The sequence below is a fragment of the Arachis duranensis genome, chromosome 8 (assembly GCF_000817695.3).
Source record: "Arachis duranensis cultivar V14167 chromosome 8, aradu.V14167.gnm2.J7QH, whole genome shotgun sequence".
Taxonomy (NCBI): Eukaryota; Viridiplantae; Streptophyta; class Magnoliopsida; order Fabales; family Fabaceae; genus Arachis; species Arachis duranensis.
In genome coordinates, this window is record NC_029779.3 from 36,885,605 (window position 1) to 36,898,391 (window position 12,787).

The window sequence follows — 12,787 nt, forward strand, 5'->3', positions numbered from 1 at the left end:
TTTAAACCCGCCCCGGTCGGGTTGGGGCGGGTCGGGTACCCGCGGGTTCGGGTACTCCTGCCACCCCTAATATAGCATATCTGTATATTAATTGTAGGATTCTATGCTTTTATTATTTTGATTCTTCTAGCGGCTATATATACCCCTTGTACATTGTACTTTTCAATACAACTCAATAATACACAAATTCCTTCTCCAATTTAGTCTCTTGTTTCTTCTTCCGTGCTATTTTTTTCCTTCTCTTTTATCAATGCTTTGATGCTTACTCACCTAACCGATTAGCTCGTTCACTACTTACTTATTCTCATAGAGAAATCATATATTTTTCGTCACCTTCCGATAGTTTGCCATCTCTTTACACTTTGTCACTTTTTCAACAGTTTTCCAGCCGTTCGCCATCTTTTTAACGGTTGGCCACTCTTTCGGCAGTTCCATCTGTGTTTTTTTGTGGCAGTTCCATCTGCATTTTTTGTGGCAATTCCGTCTGCGCTTCCTTCAGACAGCGACAGTTTCGTCTGTGCTTCCTTCAGACAACAGCAGTTCCATCTGCGCTTCCTTTCGACAGTTCTGTCTGCACTTCTTTCCGGTAATTCCATCTGCACCTGTTCTATCAGTTTATGCATTTTTTTATTTCATTGTTTTAAATAAGTTTCAAACTCAAGTTGTTTGAGGGGGGTATCAAAATATATTAAGATCAATTAGCATTTATTAGAATTATTTAGTATCTCTGAATATTTATTATGGAATATTACGTCTTTATTATTATGATTCTTTTAGCACATATAAATATCCTATTATATTGTATCATTTCAGACAACTTGAATACACTCAATAATACACAAATTCTTTCTCCGATTTAGTCTCTTATTTCTAACAAGATTGAATAGGATTGAATAATATGAGCTAACCCAATAATAAAACTTGCACACGATTATTAAAGAATATAGTTGTTCCTGATCTCTTATTCAATCGCCGAAAACCACACTAATTGAACTAACCCAACAACAACAATAATGAGAGGATAGGATAGTAAGCAAGAAACACCCACGAGATGAGGTATTCAATGATAAGAAAAGGAGAAAAAAAAAAGGGAAAAAAATAATGGGTCAAAAGGTTTCAATGGGAATATGGTAGTGGTAGGTCAACTCACGAGAGAAACCCTAATTAGGGACATGCATTACAAGAATTAAAACTTACGAAAAAGAAAGACACAAGGGATATTGCCTAGGAATAAGAGCGAGAGGAAAGTGAAAATAATTTTGTTAGGTAATCAATAAAAATACAGTCAATTGCTGTCAACTAGCATCAGATACATATCTATAATTTATTAGATAAGATAATATTTAATTTGGTGGTTTTACATGTTTTGAGATCTGATTGTCTATGTTATCACTTTATTATTAATATCTTTATACTAAAATTTGTCTCAAAAACTAATTTGATCGACGTTTGTAAAATTTGGAGATTGAAAAAAAGAAATTAAAATTCGAATTCAGAGTGAACATTCATTTTAGTATATACTTTATAGCACTAAGTTAAGCTGCTTGATAAAAAGATTCTAAGCTTTTATCGAAAAGGTGGAATAGTTAAAATTTTCAATCTATTTGCAATGTATTTATTGAGGTAAAATTAAAAAATATACATTAACGATAATCTTAATCAAATTTTTGAAAGGTATATTGGGAATGCAATTTTTAATTGAAATAATAATACGTAAATTTTAAGAGTTATGTTATGTGTACACTAAAATTAACTACTAATATAAAATATATATTGGAATATAAATATACATTAAAAATAAATTAAACTACACATATATTTTTACTAAAATATATTGATAGTTAATTTTAGTAGCTGATTTTGGTGTACAAATAATACTTTTAAAATTTTATATATTTATTTTAGCACTTGTTTCAAAAAATTTTTATAGAACTTGATTGAAATTGAAATGTTTAGTTTATTGAAAACGAAAATTTTTTTATGTTATTAAGAAAAATTTAAAGAATTAATAAAAAAGCGGTGCGAATATATATTGTTGAAAACAAAAGGAAAAAGAAAACGATGGATATTGATGGGTAGGTATAGAGACAAAATGAAATAAAAAAGAAGTGTGTAATAATAGTGTTATTGGATGAAAGATAAAATGTGGATAAAAAGATACGAGTTGGAGATACATAAAATCCTTTAAAGCCTTCTCATTGGTTGATCCAAAACCACACATCTTCCCCACCACTAACAACAGCAACACTCGTGTGTGTTGCCAACCACAAACACACACCTATATCATTCTCTCTCTCCCTACATATCATGTTACACACTACACATTAAAGCAATTAAGAAATTTTGCAAGAAATCATCATTCATGGCATCAACATTGTCTAGCACTGTTGTGAAGCCAACACCTTTCCTTGGACAAGGAAGGGGAACCAACAACAACACTCTGAGAGATGTTGTCTCCATGGGAACTGGGAAATACACGATGGTATGTATATTATTGTTGTTGCACTTTTGAGACACCCCTTGTTTTAGCAACAGTTTTGAAGTGTTGTGTATGGTTGTGGGTTAGGGGAATGAATTGTGGTATGGGCCAGATAGAGTGAAATACTTGGGACCCTTTTCTGCTCAAACACCTTCATATTTGACTGGAGAGTTCCCTGGAGATTATGGTTGGGACACTGCTGGTTTATCTGCTGACCCTGAAGCTTTTGCCAGGAATAGGGCTCTTGAGGTATCTTCTTCAATTCATATCTAATTTCTCTGTTAAGGCCATATTTTTACAAATCATAAATCAGTAACTCTCAGTAAAGTGTTTGTTTGGGCATCTTTAGTTCGTCTAATTAAATTCATACGTTTAGAAGTTTTTAATTAATGTGTATGAAAATTAATTATTTAGATGAATTTTTTTATATAATTAATAATACACAATTAGATGTTTGTATACATTTTTATACTCTCAAAAAATCAAATTTCTTTTTAAGTATATATGACAAATTATTAAAATTTGTATTTCTTTTAGAATTTATATTTTTTATTTTATTGAAAAAATATTATAAAAATATTTTAAGATAAAATAAGATCTTTTAGCCTTATAATAATATTTAGTGGTGAATCATTGAACGTTTTGTGAATGAAATTAAACTTTTTTGTGGAATAATAATTAGGTGATCCATGGGCGTTGGGCTATGCTTGGAGCATTAGGTTGCATCACCCCAGAAGTTCTTGAGAAGTGGGTCAGAGTTGACTTCAAGGAGCCTGTTTGGTTCAAAGCTGGGGCCCAAATATTCTCAGAAGGTGGGCTTGACTACCTTGGCAACCCAAACCTTGTCCATGCACAAAGCATCCTTGCAGTCTTGGGCTTCCAAGTAGTCCTAATGGGCCTTGTTGAAGGGTTCCGCATTAATGGGCTTCCTGGTGTTGGAGAAGGTAACAACCTCTATCCTGGTGGGCAGTACTTTGACCCATTGGGCCTTTCCGATGACCCAGTTACTTTTGCTGAGCTCAAGGTCAAGGAGATCAAGAATGGAAGGCTTGCCATGTTTTCCATGTTCGGGTTCTTTGTTCAGGCCATTGTAACTGGTAAAGGCCCATTGGAGAACCTTTTGGACCACCTTGACAACCCTGTGGCTAACAATGCTTGGGTTTATGCCACCAAGTTTGTGCCTGGTTCTTAGAACAAGATAACACCTTTTCTTTTTCCTTCTTTTCTTTAAACCTCGCACTTTGCTTTTATTGTGAATAAAGAGACACGATGATTTATATGTAGGTTGTTATCATTAAAGTTGTGGATTAGTAGTGTTAGTGCACTTATTGTTTTTACTTATTAAGGACTACTAAGGCTTTTGTCAATCAAGGGGATTTTCATGGTGAATCTACATTATTTCTACATATAATCATATAAATCAACTACCAAGTACCAACTTAGTGACTCATATAAAATATATATTAAAAATAAATTAAACAATATATAATACACATACATAATGATTGATTTCCTGTATATACATGGCCTTTTTCCAAGCAGCATAAAACATTATTTATCATTGGTGAAATGAAGTTGCATAATCCAGCACAGCAATATGATGTACAGATATCAACAATGACTACTAATACTTGGAGCAAGTTTCACATATACATGAACAAACTAGACTATCCATTACTACTATGCAACCTACAAGTCTACAACTATAACTATGCACAACTTTCACTCTGTAACAAAATTGGTAGATATACAGTTACTCAACCACTCTTGCCATTTTTGCTCATTCCCTACCAAGACTATGTGCTTTTGAACTCAATTTCCCCCACCATTTTCGCCGCCCTCTATCCATTTCTGGATTCCTATGAACTTTTGCTTTTATCTCCTTCAATCTAATCTTGTATTCTTTCTTCCACCCCTCAAACCTACGTTTAAGTTTCTTATATTCAGCATAACATTTCATGTTACCGTTTTGACCCTCAAGCATAGCTTTGGCCTCTTCATCAAAGACGTGTCTCTGCTGCTCGAATTCCCTTGCCAGACTGCTCACAGAATTTGCACAACTGTTAACTTCTCTTACTGCTCCGAGTTCAGAAAGACTACACGAATACTTCAAGGGTGTACTCACTCCAGGTGTTCGAGGTGTTCTAGATTCCATGGAAGTGGTATCTTCAGAATCGGAGCCATATTGCGCCAGAGCATCATGTTTTGCATGTTGACCACTGGCAGAGGCAAGGCTCTTTCTAGCAGCAGCAAGACTCATCTGTGCATTGAAATTGCAATTACAGTCTTCAGTTGAATTTCAGGTTAAACTTCAAAACATTCCTTATGGTGTGAAAAAAGAGCTAATCAAAGGTGTGGTTTTGAACAACATCACATTCATTACAATAACATCATCAAATCTTGAGGATGTCAAAAGTTGAATGTATAAGCGGGAAAGTTAGTTTAGATTACTAAGCTGAAAACTTACTTGCAGAGACACCATTTGTCTTTGCCACATCTCCTCCATTGATTTCATCTTATTCTCGTACTCGATCCACCTTCTCTCAAACTGTTTTAGTTGATCCCTCAATTGAGAATTTTCGACTTCTCTTTGCTCTATAGTTACTTCAGCCTTGACGACCCGCTTTTGGAGTTCTGCTAAAGCTGAAGGCAGGTTCTGAGCCAGTTCTCTGGACAACACATCCTGCTAAACATAAACCAGGAATGAAAAATAGTAATAAAAAGGACAAAAGAAAAGAGGCGATTAAGATCTAGAATGGTTGGGAATTTGTACAAAATCTTATATAAAGAATCATTCAATTAGTATGCAGACTTAACTTCTGGTATTCTAAGCCATTCAAGAACCTAGAAATATGTTTTGGCATAACAAACATCCCCATCATTACACGTAGGGCTGGTAATATAGTGGGTTTTTCTAACTAGAAAATGCAAAAATTACCTGTATTTCTGGAAACTTTGGACGTGATCTTCGTCTATGTCTCGGATTTTCATGATGTTTCTTCGGCCTATAAAGGCTACTAGCATGCCTCCGAACCAACCACCCACGAATTACTACATAAAAAGGAAATTTTTAAGAACCAAATCAAATGTCCCTCTCAAATGTAACCCCACACACTAACCAGATTGTATTACTATGGCTGCCTCAATCTGCTGATCATGTTCAGAAGAAATGGTTATAGAGGACTCCATCATAACACCATATTTCTTTCTCGCAATTTCTCCACGAATAACTGTAATATAACCAAATAGAAACTAAGATTTAGATACAAACATCCCAAGCAAGATGCATATGGAGGCAATAATCAGCAGAGAACTTTTGATCCAAGCGGAACTAATTTGATAGGCCATCCTTACATGATTGTAAAGTTGTTGCACGATTCTTAAGTTCACGGAAAATACTGCGGACTTGATAACCGCGAAAACTTCTCTGAACACTAAGTATTCCCCATAAAATATGTTTTCTCCTATCCTCCAGTACACCAACCTAAACAAGAAACAAAGCACTGAAATAATGAAGTGAAAGAAACCACTAGATGCATTAATATTAAATCAAGCCGAACCGTGATAACTTGAAAGAAATTAGCTACATACCTGTCCTGATCGAAGATACAGTTTGGTGTAGCCAACTTGGTACATTTCTGGAGGGATATTAAATTGTTGCAAAATAGCAATAGAGATACTCAGTGGATCTAAAGATGTGTGCGCCTCAGAAAGCAATAACCCATACCTAAAATATATGCAGAAACATAAATTAATCCAGTATTCATGATAATTGAAAAACTATAAGAGATTTCTGAACTACCGTTTGGCAAACTCTTGATGCGTCATTCGAGTAGGATATCCAGCCCTCGAAATCCTTACAACCTCCAAAACTCCGCAACATTTGAGCTGTTGCAGGACAAGGTCTTCATCATATATGCCAGGAACTTGCTTAGCATTGGGCTTTATACAGCGAATAAAGTGGGGTGTGGTGCTCTCCATCTGATGCATCAACTTAAACAGCTGACCCTGAAAGAGAGAAAGAAATTCAGTAACTTACTACTATCAGTATACACCTCAGATTGCTACTATGCTATTACCTTGAACTTTGTGCCAACACTCTGCCTTTTTGACTCCATAGCACCTAAGTGTGATGAATTTGTTTGTTGAGACGGGTCAAGAACTTGGGAGAATGACTGCAGCAGTTCGCAACTGCACGATGACAACAATTTAATGGAATCAGATGGCAGTGGATCTCTGTTCTTCTCCAGAAACCCATTTGTATCATATGTGACCTAATTGAGAGAAGCTGTTAGTATAATCACAAATACAATCAAAATTGACTTCTTTGGTACATATTCTAAATACACCTTAAGGCTCAGGAAATTTCAAGAGATACTTATACCCGAATAATCAATTTGAACTTAGAGTAGCTACTAACCTCCCCTGCATAATGCCGAACACTGAAAGCCTTGCCACTTTCTCCTTTGAAACAAGGATTGGAACTCAGGTGCTGCTTGAGTTTAGTAGCAAGTGTCAGATCAGTGGCCCTTGGGAAATTTGATTCCTCGTCCAACAGAGAGAGCAGCCCCAGAGGCTTCTGCAAAATTTACAACAAACATCAATCAGAGAACTTTGTAAAAAAAAACACCTAATATTAGGACCTATACACAATTTTTTTTATAAGAGCATAAGTCAAGAATAGAATGCAATAATCAAAATAAATAGTAAATACCTTCTCGAAGAGATCCAAACAAACTTGATTATCCTCAAACTCCACTTTTGTCCAATCTACACCATCTAATTCATAGTCCTGAAAAAAGAGAAGCAAATTGCAATAAATTTATAGAATAAGAACATAGTATCAGACAACTTACAGGAACAAACAATACACTAATTAAGATCATTTGGAACTAAACTGTTTTATGAAATTGTACTTCATAGCTTTTAGTTATTTAATTACTCTTGTTCCAAATACATTAACTTGTATATATTGGCCAAAAATTTGGAACTCTTGATTGATTATGCTCTTCCCAAAAGATAGTAGAAGTACCAAAGCTTTTCAAATGATGCATATAAATTAGATTCTTGGCTTGTATCGCATTCACACTATCCGAAATATACTTGGCTTCAAATTGTCCAGCAACCATAAAGTTGAATTCACAAATAAAATTTATGTAACTGTAGCAACATACTATTGCATTCAAATTAAAGATTTAACATAATTTCTGACCTCCTGCTCAAGTTTAAACAGATGCCGATTGAAATGTTGCTGAAGCCTTTCATTGGCATAATTTATACAAAACTGTTCAAAGCTGTTTTTCTAGAGAGGGAAAAAGAATATCAACCCATTAGAAGACATAAAATAGTGCATGAAACAATAGCAAACTCATCAATATAATTTGCATACCTGGAATGACTCAAAACCGTAAATGTCAAGGATACTTATGGATCTTCCAGTACGTCGTTTACCCACTTCAAGCGCCTTGTTGACTTGTTCTACAAGCCAGTCAAACAAGTTTGCATACATAAATTTTGCTAATGCATCTCTTGTATCAATGGCCTAAAGAAAAAATGAAAAATTATGTAAATAAACAGAACGGATTAGTTAGGTGTGATTGATCATTTGTAACAGATTAGAGAGTAGAGGATCCCTAACTCTTCCTCAAATTAGTGTAATTCATTCAGGGTTCTTGGCCTATTTCAAAGAATTCCTAATTCAATAACACAATTCAAATTTTCAAACTTCATTTCCTTCTAGCAAAGACATTTAGGATTTGTACAATAATAGATTGCAAGAATTGTTTAGGTAATAATAGACAAACCTGTCGCAATGTCAATTTTTTGGTAATAGTATCCTTGCCAGCTTTAATTTTATGGGTAGACAATGTTACCATTAGCTCCTTCAAACTGCATTGCATCAGTGTGGCAGCAATGGTTGCAGCTGCCAAGAGAATTATATGCATAATGTCACTTTCAAGGTGTAAAAAAAAATTTAATGTATTCATTCATATGTTACTATTTTAGTCACCTTTAAGATAAACCATTATACAATCCTTTCCCGCACAATTTAAAACATTATATTTGCTTTTAAGAATCTTATTCTTACCTTCATCATCAACCACCTCAATGTGATTTTCATTGTCAGTTTCATGGAATGTAATATTTCCCAGCCATAATATTGCAGCTAGCAACTTGAAAACCCTTTCTTGATCCTGTTTGGACATTCGAATAACATCCAACGCTTTCTGGGGTAAAACGCAGATAACAACGACAGGGAAACATTCCATGAGAACATAAAAGGCCATAAATTAGCTAAAAGAATATAGTGCTAACAAATGAACCGGCAGATGATATACCACTAGCCCTTGAAACTTTTTATCATCATTAACACCATCAATTGTCATGCAGTCACTCTGATTAAGATATCTATATTCACTGGCCGTTCTAAGCTTCAGCCTATCTGCAACGGAGAAAAAGTAATGCTGTGTGAGTAAATACTTACAACTTCAACTGAGCTGATAAAGAAATCACATTGCAGAGGCAACTAAAAGGGAAGAGGATATGTTTACAAATGAATTTACATATAGTACTAAGTGGCAGCAATGGTTAGTGAGGATAAGATAACAGAAGCTCGGCTAAAGTGCTTTGGTCATATGAAGAGATCAACAAAAGAATCAGGCAAGAAATATTTTATGAAATGGAAGTTAGTTCAGTTAAATGGTGTAGTGGAAACCTGAACTTAGATAGGTGAAACAAAGTATGAATAATTTCAATGAGATTTGGATTTTGATAGGACCTAGTGACATCAGTTGGTCCATATAACCAATACCACATAATAATAAAGCTTGTTTCTTTTACTTGGTACTTTGTGATGCCTTAACCAAGTAAATTTAAGGCACCTAAAAATGTATCACATAGGATGCCGAAGCAACTGTAGTAATTCCAAATAAAGGCAGGCTATAAAACAAGCCATATACTACAAGCTGAAAACTTGTGACATAAATTACGCAAGTATGCAAGCAAATTTGATAAATAATTAGAAAATGCACCTCTAAGATCAGGTGAAGCACCAGCACAAAGCTGATAAAATATGTGGTATGACCTCTCACCATTGGCTAGTTGAACAACTCTTGACTGCAAAAGGAGATGCGATTATTTCAGAAGTGAACATAGATATACATTTCAGTTACACACTTAAGTTTAGGTAGGGTATCACAAGTTACCTTTTCTAACAAAACTGCTCAAGTAAGTGAAATGGAATTGGCATATGAGAAACACAAAGGCATGAGAATTTAAGTTAGTAAGTCAAGAAAAATCAATTGCACGAAAGAGTAAATTTTATGTAACATATTTACTTGAAAATTCTTACATGTTTGAATTTTAGCCCCACAAATTTTCCCCAGTGCGCTGAAATGAATTTCAATCAACTTCCCCTGAGCCCAAATAAAGGTGTATATCAGTTCAACTTCTCAACCGTTAAATGCAATCCACAAAGTGCTACATTGAAAGGAATGAGTTCCAGTATAATGAAAGGAAAAACAAAACTCACAAATCTGCTAGAGTTATCATTCCTAGAAGTTTTTGCGTTTCCAAAAGATTCTAGTACAAAATTTGTCTGAAGAACATCATTTTCTATCCCACAACTGCCACCACCTAGATCAGCTAAATACTGCATAGCAATTTTCGCTGTCTCCGTCTTCCCTGCTCCACTCTCACCACTATCAACAGATTTGTAAAAAGGTGATTATTAACAAGTACATATCTATTACTTCTTCAGCAATTCAATGCCGTAGAGTTCAGCAACATATATGAAGAGGAATGTATTGAGTGCTGACCTTATGATAATGGATTGATTTACTTCATCTGCAATGTGTAAAATTTGAACAGAAATCTTTCTGTGAATATATAGTAAAACTACAGCTTAACAGAGATTCCAAAGAAAGAGAGAATCTCACCCACCTCTTATCATCTCGTTATAAGCTGCATCTGCCACAGCATAAACATGAGGATTATCATTACATCTCTGTTTATAAGCTTCTACGTATTCACTTCCATAAATCTGGACATCTTTGAAGGGATTGAGTGCAATTAAAACTGGCCCTGCCTTGCTCTGCATACAGAACAAATACCATATGAGGGAACATAGATGAACACCCAAGCAGAAGTACAACCCAGAAGAGCACACGTACGTAAATCAAATCTTGAGTGTAACGACTCTTAAGATTGTAAAGAACTGAGGGTTCATTTAAGTAACTAAGCTGTATAAGATCATCCACACCCTCTAAAATGTCGGGATTAGCCGGTAGGAGTGCTAATCTGGACACTTTCATAACCTGCAGTAACAACCACAAACATGTTACCTTGAAAACTTTATTCCGAAATGACAAAAATGCTTAGAATTTTACATTTCCGTTTGAAAGCGAAACGCATGCTTCCTCTTCTGAAGTTGACTGTATCTTTCCTAGTTCCCAGTTCCCCTTTTGTTGCCTACACCAAACTTGAAGTTTCTGTAGCAACAACCAAAATCAGAAACGGAAGTTTAATGTACAAACACATGCTACTAACAAATTACCAACTCTCAATCTATGCCAAAGGTCAGTGCTAACAGATAACTTAAAAAAGAGTTCATCAAAATACACACCTTTCTGATGAAATAAGCAATATTATCATCCTCCAAATCCACTTCTCCTGTTGGAGAAGAAACCATAGAAGGTACAGCAGAAGCAGCAGTAGAAGCAACAGCAGAAACATAAGTAGAAACTTCAGAAGAAACAGGAGCAGATGCATCAGAAGGAGCAGGAGCAGGAGCAGCAGGAGTATCAGTTTCAACACCAACAGCAGAGTTTGGAACCTGAACCTGTGATGATACAGGGGACGATGTTGTTGTTGGTGGTGGTGATTCTTCAGCACTCAAGTTCAAGTTGCTATCTTCTGATTTCACAATGTAAGGTGATTCCACAACCACCTTCACCTTCTTGACCCCAAAACTACCATTCCTCCTGTGGCGTCCACGAACACCACTATCCTCTTTCTCATCATCTCCATGGCAAAGGAACCTATTAGGCACTCTCACCGATGGCAGCCTCGCCCTCGAGGGCGGCCGCGATGGCAATGCCGGCGGCTTGTCCTTCGGCTTCTCCTCCTCATCCCTCCGCCGGAGAGACTCAAGCATCTCCTCCAGCGAGCTCCTCGCCTGAGATCTTGGGGTCATCATCTTTTCTTGCACCCCAAAGAACAACACAATCACAGCACAAAGGAATTCAAGTAAAGTTAAAAACTTTACATTCAATTTCTCATGCCCAATGCAGAAATCTCATCACCCCTTTCCCTCTGAGAATGAACACGCAAAATGTTGAAAAGTTTTTATTCTGAACGGATTATGGTTATGGGGCAATACGGGTTACGTTTTTATTTCTCTTTTATATATACGATGATATGTTTTACGTGCCACTTTTTAGCAACAGAATATCAAAAACCGAAGTCCAGATATGGATTTACCAAATCGAGGAAGGTGGCGGGTTCCCATTTTACTGAATGCGAAAGATAAGAGATTGAAGAAGTGGAGAGAGGAGGTTAAGGTTGTTAAAGTTGTTGCGAATAACTAACGAACCTCCTCTCAGAGGAAAAAACAAAATAGGAACGGGAAGATAGAAGGGAATATTTGGGTTGCTAGTGTTAAAGAAACGCACAAGAGTTTAATGAATGTAATGTTAATGGCGTATAGAAGAATAGCCCAGAAACTTTGAAGATTGAAGGAGTTGGCATGGCATCCTAACAGCAACACTTTGATAGTTTGATTCATGTCTTCCTGCAGATCAAACATATTAACTGCATTCTTCTTCTCCTTTTTTTTTATTAATTTATCTTTTTATAAATTAAATGTATTAATTTAATTAAAAGATTTCGAAAAAAGTGAAAAATATTGATTATATTATTATTAAAAATATTTTGTTATGATAAGTTTGATTTTTCTTCTTGTTTTTGAAAAAGTTGATTATTCTAGCTATTGATTATTTATTAAAAATTATAATATAATGATTAATTTTTAATATCTATAGAATATTCATTTATTCCATACTAATTAAGTATTATTATTAATATATGTATAATGGAAAATTAATGTATAGTATAAAATGAAGGAATATATATTAATTATTTTTATTTTACGTGTAATATTAAAAGATATCATTAATTAGTCGTGTCTAATATGTTAGATAATATAAAAAATCTAAAAGAAACATAAATAACTTGAGATGATAGAAGCAAAATATTTTATTTAAATTCTCGTATTTAATTAATATTTTCAACACTCTTTAGCTAAAGAAA

General features: G+C 35.0%; 2 protein-coding genes across 2 annotated transcripts; one reads left to right on the top strand and one right to left on the bottom strand.

The window, feature by feature from the left end:
- The first annotated feature begins 2,304 nt into the window (after positions 1 to 2,304).
- On the top strand, positions 2,305 to 3,778 carry LOC107462549 (chlorophyll a-b binding protein 13, chloroplastic). The gene is made up of 3 exons (XM_016081151.2): positions 2,305 to 2,482; positions 2,567 to 2,728; positions 3,162 to 3,778. Exons 1-3 carry the CDS (start codon positions 2,363 to 2,365, stop codon positions 3,669 to 3,671), a joined length of 792 nt encoding a protein of 263 aa, XP_015936637.1. The 5' UTR covers positions 2,305 to 2,362; the 3' UTR covers positions 3,672 to 3,778.
- Position 3,779: 1 nt separating this feature from the next.
- On the bottom strand, positions 3,780 to 12,252 carry LOC107462552 (myosin-2-like). The gene is made up of 24 exons (XM_016081156.3): positions 11,103 to 12,252; positions 10,867 to 10,968; positions 10,651 to 10,794; positions 10,421 to 10,571; positions 10,297 to 10,324; positions 10,011 to 10,179; positions 9,831 to 9,894; positions 9,685 to 9,698; positions 9,511 to 9,595; positions 8,818 to 8,921; positions 8,568 to 8,706; positions 8,284 to 8,402; positions 7,869 to 8,021; positions 7,692 to 7,781; positions 7,194 to 7,271; positions 6,900 to 7,058; positions 6,559 to 6,753; positions 6,282 to 6,487; positions 6,071 to 6,206; positions 5,834 to 5,963; positions 5,599 to 5,709; positions 5,418 to 5,530; positions 4,947 to 5,165; positions 3,780 to 4,739 (listed from the first exon to the last, which is right to left on the bottom strand). Exons 1-24 carry the CDS (start codon positions 11,673 to 11,675, stop codon positions 4,260 to 4,262), a joined length of 3,762 nt encoding a protein of 1,253 aa, XP_015936642.1. The 5' UTR covers positions 11,676 to 12,252; the 3' UTR covers positions 3,780 to 4,259.
- Positions 12,253 to 12,787: the final 535 nt, after the last annotated feature.